The sequence below is a fragment of the Pantherophis guttatus genome, chromosome 1 (assembly GCF_059756535.1).
Source record: "Pantherophis guttatus breed Tessera chromosome 1, ASM5975653v1, whole genome shotgun sequence".
NCBI lineage: Eukaryota > Metazoa > Chordata > Lepidosauria > Squamata > Colubridae > Pantherophis > Pantherophis guttatus.
The window spans coordinates 122,041,174-122,066,841 of NC_142063.1; the positions used below are offsets into that span (position 1 = coordinate 122,041,174).

At 37.5% G+C, this 25,668-nt stretch overlaps 1 protein-coding gene and 1 long non-coding RNA gene across 4 annotated transcripts; both read left to right on the forward strand.

Moving 5' to 3' along the window:
- Positions 1 to 485: 485 nt before the first annotated feature.
- Positions 486 to 24,922, forward strand: LOC148116557 (peroxisomal trans-2-enoyl-CoA reductase-like). 3 transcript variants are annotated; one of them, XM_087881708.1, is made up of 9 exons: positions 486 to 681; positions 5,531 to 5,664; positions 9,515 to 9,680; positions 15,559 to 15,640; positions 17,809 to 17,905; positions 18,799 to 18,906; positions 20,118 to 20,229; positions 22,554 to 22,686; positions 23,094 to 24,922. In XM_087881708.1, exons 1-8 carry the CDS (start codon positions 504 to 506, stop codon positions 22,640 to 22,642), a joined length of 966 nt encoding a protein of 321 aa, XP_087737834.1. In that variant the 5' UTR covers positions 486 to 503; the 3' UTR covers positions 22,643 to 22,686; positions 23,094 to 24,922. The 3 variants fall into 3 exon arrangements, with proteins under 3 accessions (XP_087737834.1, XP_087737835.1, XP_087737836.1); XM_087881709.1 differs by having other exon boundaries at positions 23,747 to 24,922; XM_087881710.1 differs by lacking the exon at positions 22,554 to 22,686 and having other exon boundaries at positions 491 to 681.
- LOC148116558 (uncharacterized) lies at positions 10,017 to 13,850 on the forward strand. The gene is made up of 2 exons (XR_015731099.1): positions 10,017 to 13,310; positions 13,506 to 13,850. It is a non-coding gene; the product is annotated as an uncharacterized LOC148116558 (long non-coding RNA).
- Positions 24,923 to 25,668: the final 746 nt, after the last annotated feature.

Sequence of the window (25,668 nt, forward strand, 5' to 3'; positions counted from 1 at the left end):
CATTAGAGACCACCCCCCCAATTGTAAAAGGATATTCATCTGATTTCAGATATACCCATGGAATCCCAATGCTTCCTTTTAAAAACTGCTGACACACACATACACACAACGTTGCTTCCAAATAATTTCACCAGAATTGTATTCCAAAGGGCAGCCTATATATATATATGGAAGGATTGATTATGCTATCATTTCCAGACAAGCAAAACCTCGCCATCTGCAGCAGTTTGGGTTAAAAGGTCTCTGGAGGACGCCAAGTTAAAGAAGAGAAGGGAGGTTTCTCTTAAGGCAAATAATCCAGCCACGCAGGTGCTCCGACTGGCTTTTTGGAGGCTTTGCGGACTGCAGACAGGTGAGAGATTCCCGCTTTTCTCCCGCTTTTTAATAGGCTTACAGGAAAGGATGGCGAAGTCATCCCAGAGGCAGCGTTCCGATTTCGAAAGGGGAGGGGAGGGGGCGTAGCGGCTCAAGTCACGTGACCCGGAGCGCCCCGGGCGACATGAATGGCTTTAGGGTTTAGAGTCCGACTGAGAGCTGTCAAGATGGCGTCCTCGTCCTCGTTTAGTAACGGCGGTGGCCGGGGGATTCTGGCGGCTGGACTCTTTCGCAACCACGTGGCCATCGTGACGGGCGGGGGCACCGGCATCGGCAAGGCTATCGCTGCTGAGCTGCTGCATCTCGGTGGGCAACGGAGGAGAGAGCCTAGCCTCTCTGGGAGCGGGCTGATTTCTCCTCCCCTGGGGGAAATGGGAGAGGTGGAAGGGTGGAAGCTCCCTATGCCTGCGAGTCCTTCCTCCGTCTTATTGATTGTAGCTTTAGGACTTGGACAAGAGTGACAGGATGTCTATGGAGATTCTCACTCATCCAGGGGTCACGGTTGTCCCAAAGGTGCTTTCTTTCAACAGGCAACTGGACTTTCTTGATTTATTTATTTTTTTGGAAGACGTTTCGCTTCTCCTGCAAGAAGCTTCTTCAGCTCTGGATGGTGGGGAATTCCATGAGAAGCGAAATGTCTTCAAAGAAAAACCAAAAAGTCCACTTGCCTCTTGAAAAACCACCTTTGAGACAACAAGAGTGACGGGAGAGGGTGCAGGTTCTCTCTCTTTAGAAGTTTGGTGTCTGGGACTGCTTTTCATAATAAGTTGTTAACCTGCTATGAAGTTACTAGAACAGGCCCGGGGATTTTCTTGGAAGGAAAGAAACGGGCTAGGAGGAAGAAAAAGTTGGATTTTCTTCGGATTGTTTGGGTGTCAGCTCCCAATAGCCCAACTATTGTCGTCACTGAGATTATGGGACATATAATCGAAAGCTTTGGGAAGCCCTCATATTTATCCCACCATCTTTTGTCCCTTTCTATCTGTTGTGTCTGTGCCCATTTTGGTGAATATCAAGAGGAATCGTTTTGAAGACATCTCAGAATAAGAGAGAGAGAAAAAGTATCGGTAGGAAGCGTAATTTAATGAGAAGCTGATCATGTATGAATGGTGTATAACTGAAGGAAATACTGTAGGCGATAAAGAAAATTTAAGAAAACAGATTTGCTTTAGGATTCTGCTTCTCTTTTTCCCTCTTCATTTCCCAGTCTATAAAACATTAAACAAGTTTAGATTTCCAGCTGTGTTAGCTTATGTTGTAACAGGACATAGTGATTATGTGACAGTTTTATCAAAAGCTGGCATTCTGCTCTATTTCTGTAAAATAAATGTAATTTTTATTTGGAAAATGTATGTGGACTATTCTCAAATATACTATTTTGCTATGTTTGAACTGGATCGGTGATTTAGTTGGAGTTTGGCTTTATGGATGAGCATTACTTTCACAATATTCAAACTACTGACAGATGGATTAAGATAAAGCTCATGCGTGCCCATCCTTCTGCATAGTGGATATTGACAGGTTTTCTGCATATCTAGCTCAACCTGGGGAGGGAATGTTTTTCTGGAAGCTGTGACTGACTTTTAGTCAAGCATCTATACGATTATTGGAACTAAGCAATACAATTTGTCAGATTCCTGGAGCAGATTTGTAAGTGTTAATGTTTTTCAGGAAAACAATAAAATAAAAAATTAATGCATAGGTGCTTATATTCCTCTTCCTCTTTAAAAAGAAAAATATAGTAGGCTATTCACTGCAGTGTCCTGCTTTAATTATGTAAAAATCATTTTTTTAAATTAAATTCTTCTTTTACTAAATCAAAAACTAGTCCCCACCTCTGTAGTGCTTTCATTGTTTGTGCTTCTGCTGTTTCATATCTTCTATGATTACAGGTAGTCCTCAACTTACAACAGTTCATTAGTGACAGTTAAAAGTTACAACAGAACTGAATAAAATGGCTTATGACCATTTTTCACAGTTACAATCTTTGCAGCATTCCCATGGTCACATGATCAAAATTCAGATGTTTGGCAAATGGCTCATATTTATGACCGTTGCTGTGTCCCAAGGTTGTGGATGGTCTTGATGTGCATGGTCTTTTAACCATGTTTGATGTCTTGTCATTTGATTTAGGAATAGCTGTGATTTTAGTTAGTATTAACTATCTTTTTAAATAAACAATAATAGTGTCAAATTTCAGCTAGAGCTAACTGAGTATAATGATTTGAATGTTATAACCATAGCAAAACATTGACAAAGAACTGGATACTGGATAGAAGTGGGATAATGATAGGTGTTCTGTTAATTCTATTGTGCAAAATACTTCTGAAAATTAAACTATTGGATAATTGGCATTGAGTTGCAATGCATGTGATTTCCAGCTTGAAAATCACTGGGTTATACTTAATATCATATGAACACCGTTTAAACTCCAATGCTGATATTATTTGAGAAATATCCATGGGTTATACTAGGAAGTTGCAATTTGTGTTGCTTGGATTTCAATTCAAGGACGTGATAAAACTACAAAGTCATTTTTATTGAAGAGTGTATGTGTTTTAGTGGAATGAAATGTGCGGAAATATATTAAAGAGTATCAAAGAAGCTGAGTTCAACACTGCAATTAACTCATCATTCAAATTAGTTGGTTTTGGCTTAACCTATTACTTAAAGTAGGCATTATGGACCAGTTCAACAATGGATTTCAATAATCAGTCCATTGAAGTTGTGGGTTTCCCATCTCTAGAAGTTTTTAAGAAGAATCTGGACAGCTAGTTTTGAGGATGGTTTAATTAGTTTTCCAGCACATTGCAGAAAAAAGATCTAGATGATTTTTATAGATCTCTCCAGTTCCGCAATTTTGTGATTTCTGTGATTCTGTAACTATAAAATGTAGTTAAGAAGAGTCGACTACTATATGCAGTTTTTACTATATAATTTAGGATTCCCAGCATGCTTTTGAAATGATTAGTATTAATTTATTAATGTAACATTAAAACTGATGGGGATTTGCTCTCCTTTCTCAAGAAATTTACTTATTTATCAAATTTGTATAGCTGCCCATTTCACAAAAGGCAATTCTGAGCACCATATAACAATGAAATAAAACAACAGATATAAAAACAACAGGTATTAAAATATACAAATCCACATTAAAAATGAAGACAAAGAGAATATTAAAAATGCGTACCTCAGAAAAAGAGTGATCTAAGCATGTCTTTGGTTCTTGGGAGGCCCAGGCCTGATAAGATAAGCAGGTCTTGAGGAACTTCTGCAATATTAAAAAGGGATTGAGCTAATCTAATCTTGGGGGGAGCGGGAGGAGAATGCTCCATTAAAGTGGATGCCACAACTAAGAAGACACATCTAGGATTCACCAAATTTAGGTCTGGAGCTGATGGTGTCCTTTATCGCATGTCTCCTCTGCCAGATCTAATGGATGAGTTGATGTAACCAAGGAGAGACAGTTCCACAACCTTGTCCCACAGCAAAAAAGAAAAAAGAAAAAAAAGACTTTAAACCTAAAACCAGCACATTGAATTGATCTAGAAGCAAGAAAAAGCAGCTTGGGGAACAGAAGTATAACTTGTGCTGTTCTAGGAACACACATAACTGCTGCATTCTCTACCAGCTGAAGCTTCTGGATATTCTTCGAGGGTAGCCTCAAGTAGAGTGCATTGCAGTAGTCCAATCTGATGGTGACTAAGGTATTAAATCACCACCAGGGCCTGCTGAACCAGGAACAGATGCAACTGGCACACATACAAAACTGTACAAAGGCTTTCTAGCCACAACTGCTACTTGCTCATCAGGCAAGAGTTGTGAGTCTAGGATGACTCCCAGGTTGCACATGGGGTCTGTCTGAGGCAGTGCAACTCTATCCAGCATCAAAGATGGCATAGTCTCGGAACCAGTGCCCCCCCCCCAAATCCAGTGCCATTCAGTCTTGCCAAGATTCAGCTGAAGTCCATTCTCTATCCAGACCCTTTCAGTCTTCAAACACTGAACTAAGGCATTGATGGGATTCCCAAGGGTAGAGACATATAAGTGGCAATGGATAAATTTACCATTGTTGTTCAGATCTTAAACACAAAATATTTTTAGATGACTCCTCTTTTATTTAAATTTCAGGGCATTCTGATAGCTTTTATCTGCACTATCTGTTAAATAATCAAGATAAATGTATTTCTCCAAAACTAATACAATTTTGCTACAGTATATGTAAGCTACTTCCACAAATAGTTGCTAATAGTTCTTGTTTCTAGGGGATAGTTTTCTGTTATTCATTTTATTATTTTCTTTTTACTGGTCAATGACTGAACTAAAGTTCTCTCCCTCTCCCTCTCCCTCTCCCTCTCCCTCTCCCTCCCTCCCTCTCTCTCGTTTAGTCTTTGAGACAAGATATGTTTCTTTAGGGCAACAGGTTTTGCTGTTAATTTATTTGAAGTAATATATTAGTCAAATTCCACTATTGAGCTAGGACATTATTGAAAAGTCTTTGTTCAATCTATAAATGAAAACAACTGCAGAAAATTGCTATCTTATGAATGGAGACAAGAATAAAATTCCCTTATTCCTTTTATAGGCCCTCAAAATACAGTATATTCTGGGGACGTGACACTTTTTGAAAACTCTCTGAAGAAGATTTAGAGGGGAGCAAGTTCAGTCATGGGACAGAACCTTGGCTCATGGCACATTTAATTTCACTTGCATCAACAGACTTTGAAGGACAGACTAATGTGATTTATTGTGGGAAAGCTAAAAAGCCATTATGGAAGGATTTAGCAAATGCAAGCCCTGTTTATAATGAAATCAAGGTTCCAATTCTTGTCCCATTTACTCCAAACAATATGTGTAATTGATAATTGATAATTGACTTGCCTAGTTTCCGGCTGTTTGTTTGTGATGCTCTAAGAACTAGCCCTAATACTAGGAAGAGAATTCATGCTTTTCATAAACTAAATATCAGATTAAAATAAGCACAATTTTCATGTTTTCTTTCTTTGTAGGTTTATAAGTAGCAGTAATCTCTTGATAGGCCTGAAATTGATACTGAAGGGATGATTAGCCCAGATTTAATACTTCAGCAAGAGATCTGGTTTAATCTTTTTACAACTTATACTGATGTTGAAATGCTTCTCATTTTGTTTTACAGGTAGTAATGTAGTGATTGCCTCTCGTAAATTTGACAGATTAAAAGCTGCAGCAACAGAGTTAGCTGCTGAAATTCCCTCCACCAGTTCTGTCCAGGTGACTCCCATACTATGCAACATTCGCAAAGAAGAAGAGGTAAAAACGCAATAGTCTTCCATATTTGACTAGTGTTTGGTTCACTGGGTTAATCTTTTTATTGTTATGGAAAAAATGATATTTTCATCTCAATATTGGAAGATTAAACCATAAAAAAGTGATCTAAATATGAGTTCCTTTGCTGGAAATGGCAAAAGTTGCTGTTTCCAGTTGTTTTTACATCAGTTAGGAGTCAGTCAGCTATATTATACAATTTTAAATAACTGTAATTTTAAATGTAGGAATAGGAGTAGGCGTTCAGTGCTTTGTAAACTCTTAAGATAGTTTACATTTATTAATATTTTTTTTAATTCTATGTGCTTTGTTGGTAACATCCATCTTTAACAATTTGGAAAATATCAAAAGACATCATGTTGAGGATCCCTGCTTTAGGTGAAGTTCCATTTACTGAGATGGAAATGGAATTATAATTTGGCAATTGCTTTGATTTTAGAAAAGGCAAAAAACATTCTGGTTCAATGCTATAGTATTTTGTAGCATTTGTATTGCCCGTACAGGTAGTCCTTGACTGAAAACAATTCATTTAGTGACCATTCGAAGTTACAGCAGCACTGAAAAAAGTGACATGATTATTTTTCACACTTACGACTATTGCTGCATCCCCGTGATCAAAATTTAGACCCTTGGCAACTGACTCATATTTATGATGGCTGCGGTATCCCCGGGTCATATGATCACTTTTCCAACCTTCTGACAAGCAAAATCAATTGGGAAGCCAGATTCATTTAAGAACCATGTTACTAAGTTAACAATTGGAATAATTCACTTTACAACTGTGGCAAGAATGGTCGTAAAATGGGGTAAAACTCACTTAACAACTATCTCGTTTAGCAACAGAGATTTTGGGCTCAATTTTGGTTGTAAGTCAAGGACTACCTGTATATGCAAGCAATATTGAATTATATGAGTAAGTAATCTGCTTCAATATAGGGCTTTTGTCTAGGCTTCATCTCCAACCATATGCTATTTTCAGCTATACTACACAATTTTAAATATATGTTGTGAGCTCTAGCCTGAACTTCCTGTCTACTGCATGACAGAGCTGTTAAATAAACAAACTGAGTATTAGGCTGGAAATGACAAAAAGGTAATCGATCCTAATTTAGGCCAAAGTGTATCCTAAAGAGTCAAACAGAAAGTGAGCTATCAAATGTACAAAACCCCAAACCAGAATCTATTGAGTCAAGAATCAATTCCAGCAAAGAAGGATATGTTAAAAATAGCTTTTTAAATGATAGTTTAACTAGATTCATATACCGTATTATAACACATTTTGCTCTGTGTGGTTCAGCATCTTGTGGCGTTATTGGCAAATAATAGTGAAACAAAGTATGGCTTAGCACAATATCAGAATTCACTTTTATGTAGGAATACTTTAATGCTTAGTTTAACTATGATTTTCTAAATTAGTGCGATCTGCTAGGTTGTATGCTATGATTTAAAGATCACGGATCTTTACATAGCATGCTACCGGTAACTCAAATCACTGTTTCCAAGAACAAGGGACACAAAACCTGAGAGAGCAGTACGTTGCAAGTTGAATGCACTTTAATCAGAAAAATTTGGCCTGTGTTTCCCTTTGGTGACAGAATCAGAAAAGGGGGTCTCCCTCAAGGAACTAAGATAACATTAGATTAACATCACTCTGAAAGGGATTAATGCCCTTTTTTAAAAATTCTTTTTTATACAGCTTAAAATACCTTATTTTTCATATGTCTACATCTGTCAGCAGCTTTGTTTCTCTGAGTTACAGCAGATTCAAATAAACCACCTAGGGGAAAACTTGTTGAATGCTGAGTTTTAATCTTTATCCACTAGGGCATCCTTGCTTTCTAATAAAGCTTTCCCATCATTGTGCTATAAATAATTCTGCTTGTTTGGCACACAGCTTTCAAGTACAGCACTGGCTGCCAGCTTTCTGTTGTTAAGAGCTGTGACTTTTAGCGCAATAGTTCTATATCAAGTACATTGCTACATATATAAATTGTTGTATTTTAACTGTGACTGGGCTTAATCATCTTTCCCAGGAAAGGAAACATCATGTTACCAGATGTCATGTGGAAACATAATTTGCTTTGTAGAGGCTTGTTCTGAAATACACCTCTGAAATTACAGGAACAATGGTTATTAAACCACTGCCATTGGATCCGTTCCAAAGAGTGGCTAAAGTCATAGACCTCTTGATCAACTTTCTGTCATTGGTAGCCAGGCAGATACAGTGAAAACACATTTTGCAGTACTATTTAATTTAATTTAATTTAATTTAATTTAATTTCCAATTTATATACCGCCCTTCTCCCTGAGGACTCAGGGTGGTGTACAGCCAAGATAAAAGACATAGAATACAAATATTAAAACATTTAAAAATATATATAAATTTTGGCCCGAAAGTTAAGAATCACAGACTAATTAAAAGAATTTAAAAATTTCTTCTTAAGCCAACCCAGCTTATTCCAGAGGGTGGGAGCCCCCACAGAGAAGGCCCTCCCCCTGGGGGCCACCAGCCTACATTGTTTGGCTGATGGCACCCTGAGGAGGCCCTCTCTGTGGGAGCGCACTGGTCGATGGGAGGTCGTCGGTAGCAGCAGGCGGTCTCGGAGATAACTAGGCCCTATGCCATGGAACGCTTTAAAGGTGATAACCAACATCTTGAAGCGCACCCGGAAGACCACCGGGAGCCAGTGCAGCTTGCGCAGGAGCGGTGTTACATGGGAGCGCCATGTTGCTCCCATCACTACCCGCGCTGCTGCATTCTGGACCAGCTGGAGCCTCCGGGTGCTCTTCAAGGGGAGCCCCATGTAGAGAGCATTGCAGTAGTCAAGGCGAGAGGTGACGAGGGCGTGAGTGACTGTGCACAAGGAATCCCGATCAAGAAAGGGCCGCAACTGGCGAATCAGGCGAACCTGATAAAAGGTCCCCCTGGTAACAGCCGTCAGATGTTCCTCCAAAGACAGCTGCCCATCCAGGAGGACTCCCAGATTGCGAGCCCTTTCAGTGGGGGCCAAAGACTTGCCCCCAATAGTCAGTGATGGAGTCAACTGACTATATCGGGATGCCGGGAGCCACAGCCACTCAATCTTGGAAGGGTTGAGCCTGAGCCTGTTCCTCCCCATCCAGATCCGCACAGCCTCCAGGCACTGGGACATCACTTCAAGGGCATATGACATATGCCTATGACATATGATAAGGACCTTTTGACTACAATTTTTATTGCTTGCTTTTTTGTTTGTTTGTTTGTTTGCATTCTGCCTTTTTTCTTTTTTACAAATAACTCTGGGCGGCGAGCATATCCAACACATCTTCCTCCTATTGTACCCACAATAACAGTCATGTGAGATGTGTTGGGCTGAGAAGAGTGACTGACTCAAAGTCACCCAGCTGGCTTTCATGGCTAAGATGGGACTAAAACATTATATAATAACTATATAACATAATAACTACAGTATATGAGTTTTCTAAGTAATAATACTCTTGTTTTCTTCTTTATAAATTATGTTTAAGAGTAAACTCTCCATAAACTTCTGCACGCATACCATAGCCAAATCACAACAGAAATTTTGTCATTGTGATGAAATCTTCAGTTGTTGTGGAATTCCCTTGTTATAGAATATTCTAGGTGATATTTTTAACTGCCATATTGTGATTTCCAACAGTACTCAAAACTATTTTGGGAAAGAATTTTCTATTAAAGAAACACCACACTTATTTAAGTTTATAGACAAATACTCTATTTGACCTTAAACAAAAGGCCAAGCACTGATTTTAATTCTGTACAGAAATCTGCAAATGGAACATCAATTTTACCACTCCACTTTCTTTTTCCTTGTAGGTAGAGGCACTGGTGAAAGCAACTTTAGATCTTCATGGTAGGATAGATTTTTTGGTCAACAATGGAGGAGGGCAGTTTCCTAGCCCATCTGAACTAATAAGCGCAAAAGGCTGGCATGCTGTTATTGAAACCAACTTGACTGGAACTTTCTATTGCTGTAAAGCAGGTGATTGCTTACTATAACTTGAAGTTTTGTTCATAAAGCCATTTGAAGCACGATTACTTTGCATTTCACATTTGTATGCCTTGACATTTTTTATATTTAGCCTTAAATATTTGCAATTACGGTTTATTGTGACATATGAATCAGTGGTGAAATTCAGCCGGTTCTATCTGGCTGGGGTGAACTGGTAGCAACGGTGGCGGGAGGCTCCACCCACCCAGATGTCATCACGTTCTGTTTCTGACCCTCTACACATGCGCAGAAGGCTCTACGCATGCATGTAGGAGGCGTGTGCGCTCACATTTGAGAACCAGTAACGAAGGTAAATGAATTTCACCCCTGATATGAATCCAGCAAGCACACTCCTGCAAATGAATAAGAGATTTATCCATAGGTCTGCCGGGAAACAAATCTTTGCTGGTCACATTCTTGTTGGCTGTCAAAGAAGACATTTAATAAGAATTTGAACTGCTTTGATGATAAGATCAGAAATACTAAAATCTATTCCCTACAGTTTGTTTATTGTTTAGAATATTGGTGTTTTGTTATCTGCATTTAGATTTTATAAATGTGTAAATTTGAATAACTCACCAAAATACTTATTGGCATTAATAATACTGGAATATAATTGTTTCACTTTATTTGGAGTGACTCAATGCTAGAGTGCCTACTGTGGATAGTGGTGATGCCTAGGCAGTGACTGACATTTCCAGGTAAAGCTGGAAATCATCAAGTGACGCTGCCAACTGGGATAGTAGTCTAGTAGTAAATATAAAGCAGCTTCTTGTGTAAGGTTCAGGATTGTTGTTCTATAAAAGAAAGAGTTGTCAGCCATTCAGTCATGTCCAACCCTTGGCCACTCTATGGATCAGCACTCTCGTGTTGCCTCTTTCAGATCCACCATGATCATCCTGGTCTCATCCTTTATAGTGTCCACCCAACGGGTACTAGGGCAGCCCCTTCTCCTTTTTTCCACTGATCAGTCCCTGCATGATTGACTTTTTGAGTGAGTTAGCTTGCATGACATGACCAAAGTATGTGAAGATCTTGGCTTCAATTGATATTTTTGGTGAGGTTTGTTCTAGGACTTCTTTGTTTGGTCTTTTTGCAATCTGTCAGAATGTGTAATAGTTGCCTCTAACACCACAGTTCAAAGATGTCCACCCTTCTCCTATCTGCCTTTTTCAGAGGCCAGGTTTTGCAGCCATAAGTAGCAACTGGAAAAATTATTGTGTTAACTCATCTGCATTTGGTTGTGAGACTGATGTCTTTACTCTCAGATGTTATTCATGCTAGACATTGCAGAACTTCCAAGTGCTATATGCCTTCTGATCTCAGGACTGCAGTCGCCACTTTGGTGAATTTTAGAGCTAAGGAAGATGAATTTCTTTACTGTTTCGATGATCTCAATATTGATTAGCACTCTGACCTGCATGTTCTCTGCAGTTGTCATTATCTTTGTTTTCTTGATGTTAAGGTGCAGTCCAAATTTTCACTTTCACCTTTGACTGTCAGGATTAGCCTCTCTAGATCCTACTTGTTTTCCATGAGCAATGTTATATTGTCTGTGTATCGGAGGTTGTTGATATTCCTACCACCAATTTTAATGCCAGTGATAGATTCCTCCAAATGTGCATTTGTCATAACTATTTCTGTGTACATGTTGAATAGTATAGGTGACAGGATGCAACCTTGCCAATTGCCTTTTCCGATTCTGAACCAGGGTGGATTTGATTTAAATCAGACTGATTTAAATCATGATTTAAATCATGATTTAAATCACTAGTCAATAAGGCTTGATTTAAATCATAGTTTTCTACATAAAGACTAATTCTTGCTGGTATAACTTTAATATGCAAGTAGATGAAGATTTTTAGAATAACAACTTTTCATATTAGTTTTTTTATCCCCAGTTTAATAGGTTAATCATTCATATTTGGACAACTTTTCTGTTGTACTTAGGAAGGAGAAAAATAATCATTACCTTAATAATAACAATTTAAATAGATTTATTCAACTGAAACAATAACATTACAGCTTATGTTATTTGCTTAAACAAACATCCATGTTTGTTAACTAAGTTGGCTAAACAAAATATATATATTTTAAGAAACTTAGACTGTCAGCCCAGCCTACACATGAAAAACTTAAATACTGTCCTCTGTAGCTCACTCGTCATCTTCGTCTTCTTCTTTGTTCATAATCTGGAAAAGAAAAACAAGCTTTCCTGCTTTATCGGGTCCCAAACGATTTCTCAATTTAGAATGAATGAGTCCAAAGGAAGAGTATATTCTTTCAATGCCTGCAGAAGAAGCTACTGCTGTTAAAAGTGAAATCATTACTTGAACAGTCACTAAATCCAAGTGCTTAAGTGACTTCCACCAGTTCACTGGTGTGACTTTCTTTAAAATATCTTCAGCAAACATATATTTCTTGAATGGTTCCCCCTTAGCTTTGAAGTTTATTATAGTTGGCATTACAGATGGATGATTGCTGGATACCCATGTCATAGCTAACTCCTCTTCCTCAGCACTTAAGTTTTGACCCTGATACTGGATATTGACAATATTTGTCAAAAAATGAGCTGGAGACAGTACTTGTCCCATTCATTTTTTTAATGCTTGTAATTTAATTCTGTCCATGTGTAGTTCTGTTTTTAAGTGTTCACTCAGTTCCTTCCAAATTTCAACAGCATCAGCAATAAAACAGCTATTTTTCTGTATTTTGTTTAAAGCTTCAGAGATGGGTTTCAGGATGCTCAGCATATGTTCAACATTTCTCTTAAGCCCAATGTTGAGGATTTTGGCCGTGACAGTGCCATCTATTTTATCTCGATTTTCTTCACAAACTGTCATCAGAATAGGCCAGTTCTTGATATACTGCTCAAAACAGTCCACCACAGAGTTCCATCTAACATCTTGTGGGAGCATTAGCTTGGTTCCACCCATCCTTTTCAGAGCTGCTGCAGCAAAATGATTGTTACAGAAGTATTTAGCAATTTCAGCAACATTAGTCTTTATTTTTGGAACACTTATGTCTTTGGCTAAGAGGTGCAGCAAATGAGCACTGCAACCATGTGTTATTAGCTTTGTATTCCCTTCCTGCTCTTCTAAATTTCTTCTCATCTTGCAGCATTGTCTGTGACCAAACTGCGTACTAGACATTTGAATTTTTGTTCACATGTTATTATAGCTTTTACTGCCACTTCTTGTAAGTATTCTGCTGTGTGTGCATTTCCTGACGTATCAATTGTTTGTGCAAGGAAGACTTTCCCTTCTTCTGTTGTTATACAAGCACATACAATAGGATCATTGTGGACATTACTCCACCCATCAATACTTAGGTTAACAATTCTACCCTCCAGAGCTGTTGCACATTGCTCCATTTCTCTGTCATACACTTTATCCAGCAGTTTCCCTGCAACATCTGCTCTGCTGGGTGGACTGTATCCTGGTCTCAGTGACTGAACCATATTGATGAAATGTGGGTTCTCAGTCAGACGGAAAGAAGAGTCCGTTGCATAAAAAACCTGGGCAACTTTTTCATCAATTAACTCTTTTTCTAATCTGCTAGTTTTTATCACAAACTTATCTATGGTGATTCCAGGAGGGAAGGGTTTTTTCTTTCTTTTAGGTCAGTGGTTCTCAACCTTCCTAATGCTGCGACCCTTTAATACAGTTCCTCATGTTGTGGTGACCCCCAACCATAAAATTATTCCTAAAACCATTGAAAAAAATGTGTTTTCCGATGGTCTTAGGCGACCCCTGTGAAAGGGTCATTCGACCCCCAAAGGGGTCCCGACCCACAGGTTGAGAACCACTGTTTTAGGTGATAGTGATATGTGGCTGTGGGTGTCTGATGATGATGATGATGCTAATGAAGCACTATCCTGGATGGATAACTCTGAAACTGTAGAACAGGAGGATGGTGATCTTGAAGGTGGATAGTTTCCAGAATCCATGAATTCCCCTAAACAAAAAAGTCAATGCTGTCATTTTATTGTTTATTTTTGCTTATGGTACACAGCACTGCCCCAAAAGGAATATTTGCTTTTCTTCATAACTGTACCAAATGACAGTAACATGCAGTAATAATAAGAAATATAATTTTGCTCAAACATGACAGTTCAAGGCAGTCTTTAGAAATATGATTCAATAAAAATGTTTACCAACCTGAAGATCCTGCCTGTTCAAATGTGTTTCTTTGGTCGTCTTCATCACAGCACTTCTCATAATGTTGCCTCATTCGGGCCACCAGGTCTTGCATTTATTTGTTGCAGTGTTTGCAGTTTGCACGCATGCCTGCCTTACCGATAAGTAAAGGAATTTCATTAAAATATTGCCAAACTGGGTCTCTTTTACGGCCTGCTGCCATTATAGCTTTTTTCCTCCAAAGAAAGAATGTGATAAAGCTCAGGTTATACACACAAAAAGATCCAAAGACTTCTTTGTCTGTGGCTGTGCAGTATTGTGCTCAGAAAGTTTCACTTTCATTTTGTACTGCTTGTCTGCTTGCCTCTTCCTCCTCACACTTAGTTTCACTTTCTTCTTGTGCAGATCTATTCCACTCCAAACAATCAGAAAAATATTGTTTCTATTCTATTCACTGAACTTCTTGAAACTTAGCATTGAAGGGGTTGATTCTGTATTCATAGGTTTGTAGAACAATAGGATTAAGGTCTTTTTCTCAACTCTGTTCATGTTATAACATTTTTGCTGTGAAGAAGAGGCAAGTGATCTCTGCTGAGTCAAATTCAGTTTTGAGAACTGCAAAAGTAAACCAAGCATCTGTGATAATATCTTGTAGGCAGAGAAACTGCCCAATAATCTTACAAAAACCTCTGGAAGAGCATGACATTGTGAATAGATTAATGGAATTTATTTACCAAAAAAATTAAACATATACAGCCTTATTCTACATAATTAAAAAACTAATCTTTATTTCATGATGGAATAACCTTTGGATGGTAATATATTTTCCTCAAAAAGCATTTTATTTTAAAAAATCTGATTTAAATCAAATAAATCCGATTTAAATCAAATAAATCCGGTTTAAATCAAAAAAATCTGATTTTTTTGATTTTTTAAAAAAATCATTGATTTTTATTCACCCTGTTCTGAACCACTTTTTAATGTCTCCATATACAGCCAGTTTCATGATGCCAAGTATTTCAATGTTGAGCCTATTTATTTCGTCCTTAACAATGTTTAGCTTTCCTAGGTATAAGCCATTGACATTCCATGTTCCCGATCTGAAGATCTTTGAACAGCAGAAAGATCTGTTTTCTCTAGAATCTGTGTCAGTGGTGGGGGAGGGGGCATTAGGATTTACCCCATCTATGTCATGGATACTACTGCTACTAGGATACTCTCTTTGCTCTTCCCCTGTAGCTTTATTGGTACCTTCCAGCCAGGGAGACTCACTGCTCAGTACCATATCTTCCGCATCTTTGAGTCAATCGATAATTTTTTTGGGTGGGAAGAATTGGAATAGATCTTTCTCCAAGCCACAGCTGTGTTGGCTGCTATAGTAGGCTTACACTGTTCACCCTCCACCCCCCCCACCCCCCCCACCACGGTGAGATAGGTTTGGGCTTTGGGGTGTGTGTGACAGAGTGGATTTATATGTTTTCAGTAATGTGGGGAATGAACCTCCATTCATAGTTACTTGTGCCCTCTGGCAAATATCTGCATTTAATGTCATTGCTATCTTGTACATTACACAACCCCCCCATATTGATACACTTAGCTATAGAGGTTGTGTGTGTGGTGGGGGTGGTGGGATTAACTCAAACAGAGACTGCATTCTGTACAGATTCTGAAAATGTAAATAAAAATGTCACAATATTAATTACTGCTCTCCCCCCCTTGTTTCCATATAGTATACAATGCTTGGATGCAGGATCACGGAGGTACCATTGTCAATATTCTGGCTGATATGTGGAATGGGATGCCTGGTTTATCGTAAGCTGTTATTAATATCCAAGTGCATGCTTGTTGTCACTTAAGTCTAAGTAAATGTATTTATTTTAATTTATTTATTAAATTCATTTGCCTCCTGTATCTTGCAGTTCAGGCAATTCTGAGCAGACACTCATTTATAGACGCAGAGACATTTTCCTGCCTCTTGCAATATTGTTTTGCAGCTTGACGTTAATAGGCAGGGAAGGTTGAAGCCTCTGTTCCCTAGCTGGCTCCCTTTTTATCAGTATTGTACTGTGTTCTCCCTATTTTTTTTAATGGCCTTGTTTTTGCAAAGCCCAGGTACTGTATAGATTTCCAGTGCAGAAATCAGAATATCAGAAAGTTTTGAAGAAATTAACATCTGCTACATTGGTGGATTAGGAAGAACAGAAGTAGCTAAGCCAAAAATTCTGGAGAGCCATGTGCATCTTAGAGGTTGGAGATTGCCAACTGTGGACTTTACAGATCAAGTCAGGAGTTGGAAGTCTTCAGATCCTGAGCTACCAGAACTTTTGGTGTGTTCTAAGGGCATCAACATTATCTGGAACAATGGCTGGTTCTAAATCCATTGTTTCTTGGTATATTTCCACAGATATCATAGGAATCTTTGAGAATTGTGGACTTTTGCCTATCTTTATGATCCTCAAACTTGGATCCCAGAAATAGTTCACAGCAACTGCTTGCAAAAGCATGGTTTGTTAGAGAATATTCACTCATGAAGAAAAAATGTTAATTGACTTATATATTTGGCTTATGTCCACAATTGAGCCCAAAATTTCTCATGTTAAGCAAGATATAAGGATATCTGCAAGAGGACCTAAAGGCCCTGAGAACGGACATTAACAACTGGGAAACCTTAACCTCTGATCGGTCAGCTTGGAGGCTAAAGACACAGCATGGCCTTCTCCAATTCGAAGAGACCCTTGTTCGGCAGGCTGAGGCAAAGAGGCAGTCCTGGAACCAGCGAAATCTGGGGGCTGGGCAGGGGACAGAATGTATCTGCCCTCAGCGTGGAAGGGATTGCCACTCTCACATTGGCCTTTTTAGTCACACCAGATACTGTTTTAGGACCTCTTTGCAGAGCATGATACCATAGTCTCTTGAGACTGAAAGATGCAATGAATGAAGCAAGATAATTGTTAAATGAGTTTTGCCTCATTTTACGACTTTTCTTGCCACAGTTGTTAGTGAATCATTTCAGTGGTTAAGTTAGTAACACAGTTAAATGAATCCGGCTTCTCCATGGACTTTGCTTGTCAGAAGATCACAAAACATGATCCCATGACCCTGGGACACTGCAAGATATGAACCGGTTGCCAAGTGCCTGAATTTCGACCAAGTGACCATGGGGGTGCTGCAATGGTTGTAAATGTGAAAAACCGTCATAAGTCACTTTTTTCAGGGCCATTGTAACTTTGAATGGTCACTAAATGAATGGTTGTAAGTCAAGGACTACCTGTAATGGGGCTAAATCATGCTCACAATGAAACCACATCATGGAGTAACGTGATAATTGAATCTTCTTATCAACCAATTGAAATACTATTTGTCTTTGCATAGACTTGTCTGCTGGGACTGTGTTCATGGAATTCTGATTATGAAATTGCTGCAAGCTTCCTGATTGCAGAACATTAACATGCACACAGGTGCACACAGATATTTTTTGCCTGGGAAGAGTTTCATGTAATTAAAGTTGAAAGAGAGAGAACATTTTGTTACCTCTAACTCCGTCCTGAGAACAATCCTAGCTGTAAGAGAAAATTATGCCTGTTACCCCCTAAAATCTCAGAAATCTTAGAGATATTTGTATTTCGAAGATCTGTAAGGGCAAACAAGCAATTTTATTATAGCCGGGGATACAGATTGGATGCTATTTGTAAAATCTGTGCTTATACACATAAATTAGACTGGAATAACTAAACGGTGGGAATTCAATCATCCTGACTCTGGCTAGCTAAACTATGAGTGGAAATTGATCACTATTTCTGACAACTGCCCCATGGCACCAAGATTACTGGGAGGAGGAGAGCTTCTTGAACTCTACACCCCACTTAAGATAGCAAAGTATAGTTATAGGTATTTTATAATCACAACATCTAATTTCAGACTGGTCTAACTTAACCAGTGGAAGGAAATTAAATCTGCCTCTTCTTTTGCTTCCTTTGCAGGCATAGTGGAGCAGCAAGAGCTGCAGTTGATAACCTGACCAAAAGTTTAGCCATTGAGTGGGCATGCAATGGAGTGAGGATTAACTCAGTTGCCCCGGTAGGTTATGAAATAAGTGATTTAGACAACAGACTGGAAATAAATGCTCCAGCTTATTCTGACAATCTTATTTGCCTAATTCAATCTTGGATGGATGAAGATAGGAGCTTTTTCATAGATCAGAAGATTTTGCTCCTAATACCGTATCTATTGAAACTGCTAAGATTTTTATATCTAAATCTTTAGCTATACCAAACACTGAGAAGGGGATTAGAGGCTGTAATCTACACTCAATGGAGTTTGTTTTTTGGGGGAAGAATCACAAATGAAGGCGAATATACGTGTCCCAGGATAATGTTGCAGGATCCAATCTGGGTTGGTCACCTGGACCAGAGGTTTTGTCTTTCGAGCTTTCGGACTCGTGCTGGAGCCCATCTTCAGGATCTCGGTGACCAACCCAGATTGAGGAAGAATGTTTACAGAAGTATTTTAATATTAGCATTGGGGATGAAATTGCTCTTCAGATGTCTCTACAAAACAGGCAGATATCTTTGTGTTGCTTTATAAATGTAGTATGTGTAGTAATTCCATTTAGTAATTAATTAAATGTAATTACTACACATACTATACTACATTTATAAAAATAGAAACCATAAGAGTTGTAAGCTAAATGTGGGATATGTGGGAAGAAGGCAAGAGCTACCCCCTTGCTAGTAAAATTACATAAAGTCCACAAAGTCGCCAAGAACGAAGCTTGAGTCGAATAGCACTTTACTTGCAAGGATATAATTCTTCCTTTCCAATGCAGTTTGCTTGTTGGTTTATAAATCCAGGTCATTTATTTTCAGTACTGATATTCAGAGTTTATAGTGAATGTCAAAAGTGATTGGAGTTTTTATTGCTGTGAAAAACAATTACAAAATCTTAAAGTTTAAGCTGTCCTTTCTTTGCAGGGAGTTATATTTTCAGAAACTGCTGTTGCACACTACAAAGGTGGTGGAAATTTGTTTAAAAGCTATATTAAGGGGATTCCTGCAAAAAGATTAGGACTTCCTGAAGAGGTATAGTACTATGTTGATGTAATTGTTATATTTTGAACTTCTGGGTTTTCAGGAGATTTTAAAAATTGGATTTTGTTCTCTTCATGTTATACATTTTTATTGCTAATATTCAGTGCAAACTGACGTGTTATTAATTAGTGTTTTGGTTTACACAATACACTTAATCTGAATTATTGACACAGTATACTAAACCAGAACTAAGCAAATTATATGAACCTATTCAATGAGTAAATAAAATCTTGATTTAATAGATTACCATTAAATACACATTTGGATATGAAGCTCTCATTCCCATTCAAAATGTGACTAAGGTTCTACACCCTAAAAAACATGTAGTAAAATATAGCAAAATAGTGCTGGCAGTACTATACTTGTCCTACACGTCACAATATCCAACTTCTTATGCTCACTTCCATCTACAGTATGTGTATGAATGTTTCAGATCTGTATCACAATTTGCCTCGTCTGCAGAGAAAGAAACCGGATTATAAGTGTTGCTCTATTCTCATCATTTATTGAGCAGGTTCTCTCATTACACTAAGCTAAGTACTTCATCTTTTTGTGTTGTGTGAGCACAGGTTTTGTGGATAACTCAAGGTTTGTGCCTTAACATAATATGAAAGCTTACATATCGGAATGGAGAAGATAGATTGATTATACTCAAAATAAGTATCAGACAAGAAAATATCAAATAGCTTATGAATGAATGTTAAACTTTAGAAGTATTATGTTATCCATGGTCGAGTTAAGGTTTCAGGGGGGGATTTGGTAGTTTAAGAATAGTTAGGCTAATTTAGTTTATGATTGTTAATTGAAATACCCTGCATTTTGCTCTGGGAAGTCTGTGGGGGAGGGTGGCATGGGAAGGGGGAAGGGGTGGTGGGGGTGGTGGGGAGGGAAAAAGGGTAGGGGAAATATTGGGGGGGGGAATGTTTTTTGTAAAACTTTTCAATAAAAAAAAAAACGTAATATGAAAGCTGAGTCTGTCCACCAAACTACAGAGAATATGTGAATCCAACAACAAGAATAAGTGAAACCTGAACTGAACATCTGAAAGGCCCTGTGCTATAATGGTTAATAGTTATTTATTTGTTTGCTTGTTGGTTTATTGACTCTTTGGTTAATATGTTTTTATTTATTGAATTTATGTGTCTCCCATCTTGTCTGGAGGCAACTAATGTAACAATGAATAATTCTATTTCCCTTTTAAGGTATCAGCTTTGGTGTGTTTTCTGCTTTCACCGGCTGCCTCCTTTATAACAGGAGAAACTGTGAAGGTTGATGGTGGACAAAGCCTATACAGTTGCTACTGGGACATTCCAGGTAAAACAATGCTTTAAAAATAGTGGTAAAATAGTAACCTGACTGTTTTAGCAGATGGTGTCTGCTTTCCTTTTTTTCTGATGTTTTTGCCCTGACATTAAAAATGAATTTATCTTTAGGACTTCTCCATCTTAATCAAATTCTGCTTCATTTAGGAGATTAGTCCAGAAATTATCGTATTGAACTTTCCAGATTACCGTATATGCTTTTTTCTGTTAAAATTGCTGACTCAAATGTTTTCACATTGCCTACTAAATGTTGAATTTGCCTATAAGGCTTCTATAAACTTTAAAGTCTCAATCCATACAGAAAGATACACCAACATAATCTGGACTTTCTTTGAGCAAAGTTTTTCCTGGTGCATATAACTTTTAGGTTTGTTAGAGAAATTCAAGTAATCATGCTACAAGATAGAATTTAATCATACATGAAAGAAGTTTAACAATCTCTATTTAAATCCAAATTTCATTCTCCATCTTTGTGATCCCTAATTTGCTCCCTTAAAGCCAAGTTATTACTTTTTAATTTATTTTATTTTCTGGCTAAACTCTGCTAATGAAAGGAATCTAAATTTACTTAGATTGGAATTCTATAGGATCACAAGAGTTGTTTCCCCTTTGTATGATTGACTTGTTAAATTCACCCATCCATCCAATTTCTGTAGCTGTCCACTTCTGTCAAATACTCTACCTGGCCTAGATTATTGTGATGCAAGTTTGCTTCTTGAAATCTTACATTACTTTTCATTTATTTCCTAATGTTAATAATTATTTAATCTCTCACCTTTCACATCTCTGATTTAGTTCTGGGTACATCTACTTTCTACAATTAGTCTCAACTCCCCTGGTAATGTCATTCCACCGTTGTTGGAATTTTCTTTTGATTTTCCCTCCAAGAGAGCTTTCATGTAATTGTTTTAATTTAGGAATCAGCAATTATTTGGTTTGTGTTACAGCCACTTACGTATTTCTATTTAATTTTGGGGTGAGCGGAGGATCCATTTCCCTCATGTGAAACAAGTTAAGGATGTGTGCAAATTGTCTCCGTTAAGGCATTTTCTTAATTTTGAATACTATCATATCTGTCATGTAACACTGTATTTCAACCAGAACTTACAGCTTGGCTTCACATATTGTGTGAAGTCCTGGTTTGCTTAATTTTGGTTGGCTAAATAAACACAGTACGCTAAGCTGCCAACCTCAGTGATTGTGGTCAAACAATACTCTTTTTTAAAGCAAAAATTACTAGAATTTGTTGTGGGTTAAAATACAAATACAAACAAAAATTGAGAAAGTTTAAAAAGAAGAAAGAGAAGGTACAAGAGAAGATAAAGAGGAAAGAAAAAAAAGTAGTGACTTCTCTCTACTTCCCACTTTCAGTGCAGTAAAATACAAAAAAACAAAAAACAAGCCCTCAACCTTTTGTATTACAATTCTAAATATTTCAAGCCATTTCTCTAACAACAAAATCACTCTAATAACCAAAACCTAAAATTAGATATTTTCTCAGTTTTGAGTAAAAAAAATCCAGAAGTAGTTTCCAAGTAGAAACAAAAATAGTTAATTCTTCTCTTTAATAAAAGTAATTAATTTTGCCATGTTTACCAATTCCATCATCTTCACCATTGATTCTTCAGTTGTGGGAATTAGTGTATCTTTCCATCTTTGCATGTTGCTGTTAACATATGTAGTAATTGGAACAGAACTTAGATTTATATACTGCTTCACAGTGTTTTACAGCCTTTTCTAAGTGGTTTACAGAGTCAGCATATTGCCCCCAACAATCTGGATCCTCATTTTACCGCCCTCAGAAGGATGGAAGACTGAGTAAAAAGTTCCAAATTCTCTGTCAATATCTTTGTCCATCAAATCTAAGAGGAAAATTCTGGATTCATTTTAATATTTATTTTAAGAATATTCTGAATTAGGGAAATCTGATTCCAATATTTTTTGCTGTATCACCAAACCATCAGAGATGATAAAAAGTTCCCTTTACAATTACATTTCCAGCATACGTTTGAAGTTCCTTTATACATCTTTGACAATTATTCTGGGGTTAAGACTCAAACAACATTCTTAATTGAAACTTAGCAAACAGGATTTTGAATGTAGCCAAATGCCTGAACTCTTTATTCTTCATTGAGAAGAAAATGACTATCACAATATTCTGAAATATTAAATTTATTCATTTTTCTATTTTTGAGATTATATAAAAGTAACTCTAACTCATTTTGTTTTAAGTGTTTTTCTTTTGGAAAAAAAATATTTGAAATTTAAATCAATAGCATTAGTTTTGCTTTCTGAGGCAACTCTCTTTTCTCCTAGATCATGACAGATGGCCCCCAGCACCAGATGGACATAATGCCAAAGCACTCAGAAGCATGCTTTCAGGAAAACCTAAATCAAAAATATAATTGGGTTTATATATGGGTTTTGTTCCCATTTCATTAGGAAAAAGGTATTTTTCATTAATTAACTGTAATTCTAAAAAACTGTGCCTTAGAATAAAAACACCTTTTTAATTAAGTGTTAATGAACATTTAGAACATTCACTAAGCATAATTAAATGGAACCATATTATATTGAATTACATTATTGAACAAATTCATTGCCTGGTAAATATTATTGGGTAAACTGAAAATCTTGTAACTGTTCTGTAAATTTTTGCATCCTGTTAGTGTATTGCCTCTGTGATCCATTAATATTTTTTCAAGAAAGTGAAACTGCGGTTTGTTAAAGCATGGTAAATTAAATTCCTGTTACACAAGATTGTTGAAGAAAGTGAAACATCCATAGCTCACCTGTATCGTATTCAGAGCCCTATAAATTAAAATGTGAGATTTTGGCCTTATGTTTTTTCAATAGAATGACAGAATCTTGTGCAAGACCCCGTCTGATTTTGGCACTCTCACATTATGGATGTGAAGATGCTGAAATAACTACAGCTGGAATATGACAGTTTGTTTTCCTGGACACTTTAATGGCTTTGTATTAATAACTCTTGCCATAATAATGAAAGTTAGAATGGCTAAGGTTTCAACATAAAGAAATAGGTAGTTTATACCTATGTTTCATAATTGCCTTTCGGCCATGAACAGGGTGAATCCTAATTGCATGCTATACTCTGTCAGACAGAGGGTGATGGGCAGTTAAGAACTTTGAGTGATTGATAAATAAATAAAAATAAATAAATACTTGTATCTATGCATATATGTCCTGGACACAGTATTGGAGACTTTGATGTAACATTATCTCATACCATCGGTAAGAAACTGAAGTATAGACATTTTGCTTTATCTTTTCAACTCTTGGATAGCTGCCAGCTGGATTCAAACTCCTATTTTTGAGTCAGATTGCTGAGCTAAAACCTTTCTGATTGCTCTGGAGAAGATACATCAAAAGATCATATAATGGCACTTTGAATTTATGGGCTTATACTTCAAAACGCATAAATATCCATATTTATTTGTGTTATTTGAGAAGATGGTGTGGTGTAACTCAGTATTGGATTATCTTAGATCCACTCTCAGTGATGAAGATCATTGGAGGACACTCTTTGTAAGACACTTTTGGAGAAAAGATTGCAGAATAAGAATGGACTTGAAATTAAGAGCCATGGTGGTGCAGTGGTTAGAATGAAGTATTGCAGGCTAATTTTGCCAACTACCAGCAGTTCAATCGTGACCAACTCAAAATTAACTCAGCCTTCCATCTTTCCAAGGTTAGTAAAATGAGAACCCAGATTTTTGGAGGCAATATACTGACTCTGTAAACCATTTAGAGAGGGTTATAAAGCACTATGAAGCAGTATATAAGTCTTAGTGCTATTGCCATTGCTAAAAGTAAGCATACATCATGAAAAATGTATAATTTTTTTAATGTATACTGCCACCAATCTCATATATATGACTGAGTAGCTTACAACAATTAAACAATGAGAAACAACAACTGAACAATACAATTTAAAACAACACAAAACAATAATAATATAAAATCATTAAAAATGAATTTGTAGTCAAAGAATCACATCTACCAATCGAATTCAATAGAACCATTATGCTGACTCCATCCATTTCCTGCATCGCCATGCCTGTTGACAAAGCCACATTTTCAGGGTCATTCCAAAGATTAGTAGGGTCAGACCAATGTAATTTCTCGAGGGATGGTGTTCCACAGGATGGGTGTCATGCCATGGTCTCTTCCTTGACCCTGCCAGATGACACTCTGGCTGATGGAGCCCAGAATATGCCCTCCTGCTGGATCTAATGGGATGGGTAGATGTAATGAAAATGAGGCAGTCATCCTCTTCCTTAACCCTTCCTTAAATCTTGTATCTGGAATCTCAGTTTTATGAAGAAGCATAGGTATCTGATGGAGCTAAGACTTGTAGCATAACGTTGTGACCAGTGGTGGGATTCAAGTATTTTAACAACCGGTTCTCTACCCTAATTATTTCTTCCAACAACCAGTTTTCCAAATTGCTCAGAAAGTTAACAACCGATTCTCCCGAAGTGGTGCAAACTGGCTGAATCCCACCACTGGTCGTGACACTTGTCATTTTGGCACTAATGTACTGTAATTAGGAATTGATGCCTATGTGAGATATTGAGCACAGTTGCATTACTTACAAAACATATGCTTATACTTGTTAAAAGCTAAGATTTTTATAAGAAATAAAAGTTCAATTTGAAAAATATGGACTTGTATATTTGCTGCTATAGTCTTATTGAAAAGATGGAATGCTGGACTACAACTCAACAAATCTAGGGTAATAATCTATTTCAGTCTTTAAGATTCCACAAGACTCTTGTGCTGGCTGCAATGGCTTAAAATGTCTCTGACAACAGGTGTGAAATAAGCACATTGGAATCTGGCTCAGCTTTTGACAACTGCATGGATAAATGTTAGCCATCTTGACCTATTGTAATAGGTATAGCTCTTCAAATGGCATTCCTTAACCTTAAACATTCTTAACCCTATCTATCCACTTATTTGTAATTGTCATTACTTCCCTCAGCCTTGCCAACTAGATTGCTCTATTTCATTATCTATTTTCATCTCATGTCTGAAATATGTGAAGTTCTTTTTGCTGCTCATTGTCTGAAAGGAGCAATGAGTTTTATTTAGCCCAAGTCTGATCTAACAGCTCTCCTTGCAGACTGTAATACCTTTAAACCCTGACTCAAGTTTCATAACTCTTAAGACATCACTAATAGAAAGATCATCACTTTCATCACTCTGATGTCTGTTGTCACAGAAATATGTTTAACCTCCACGATCTTAACTATGTCATTGTCCGAATCCATCCTCTAGGGCAGCGGTTCTCAACCTGGGGGTCGCGACCCCTTTGGGGGTCGAACGGCCATTTCACAGGGGTCGCCAAAGCCCTCTCTCACCCCCCCCACGCCTTCACTCACCCTCACCCTCTGCCTCTGTTGGA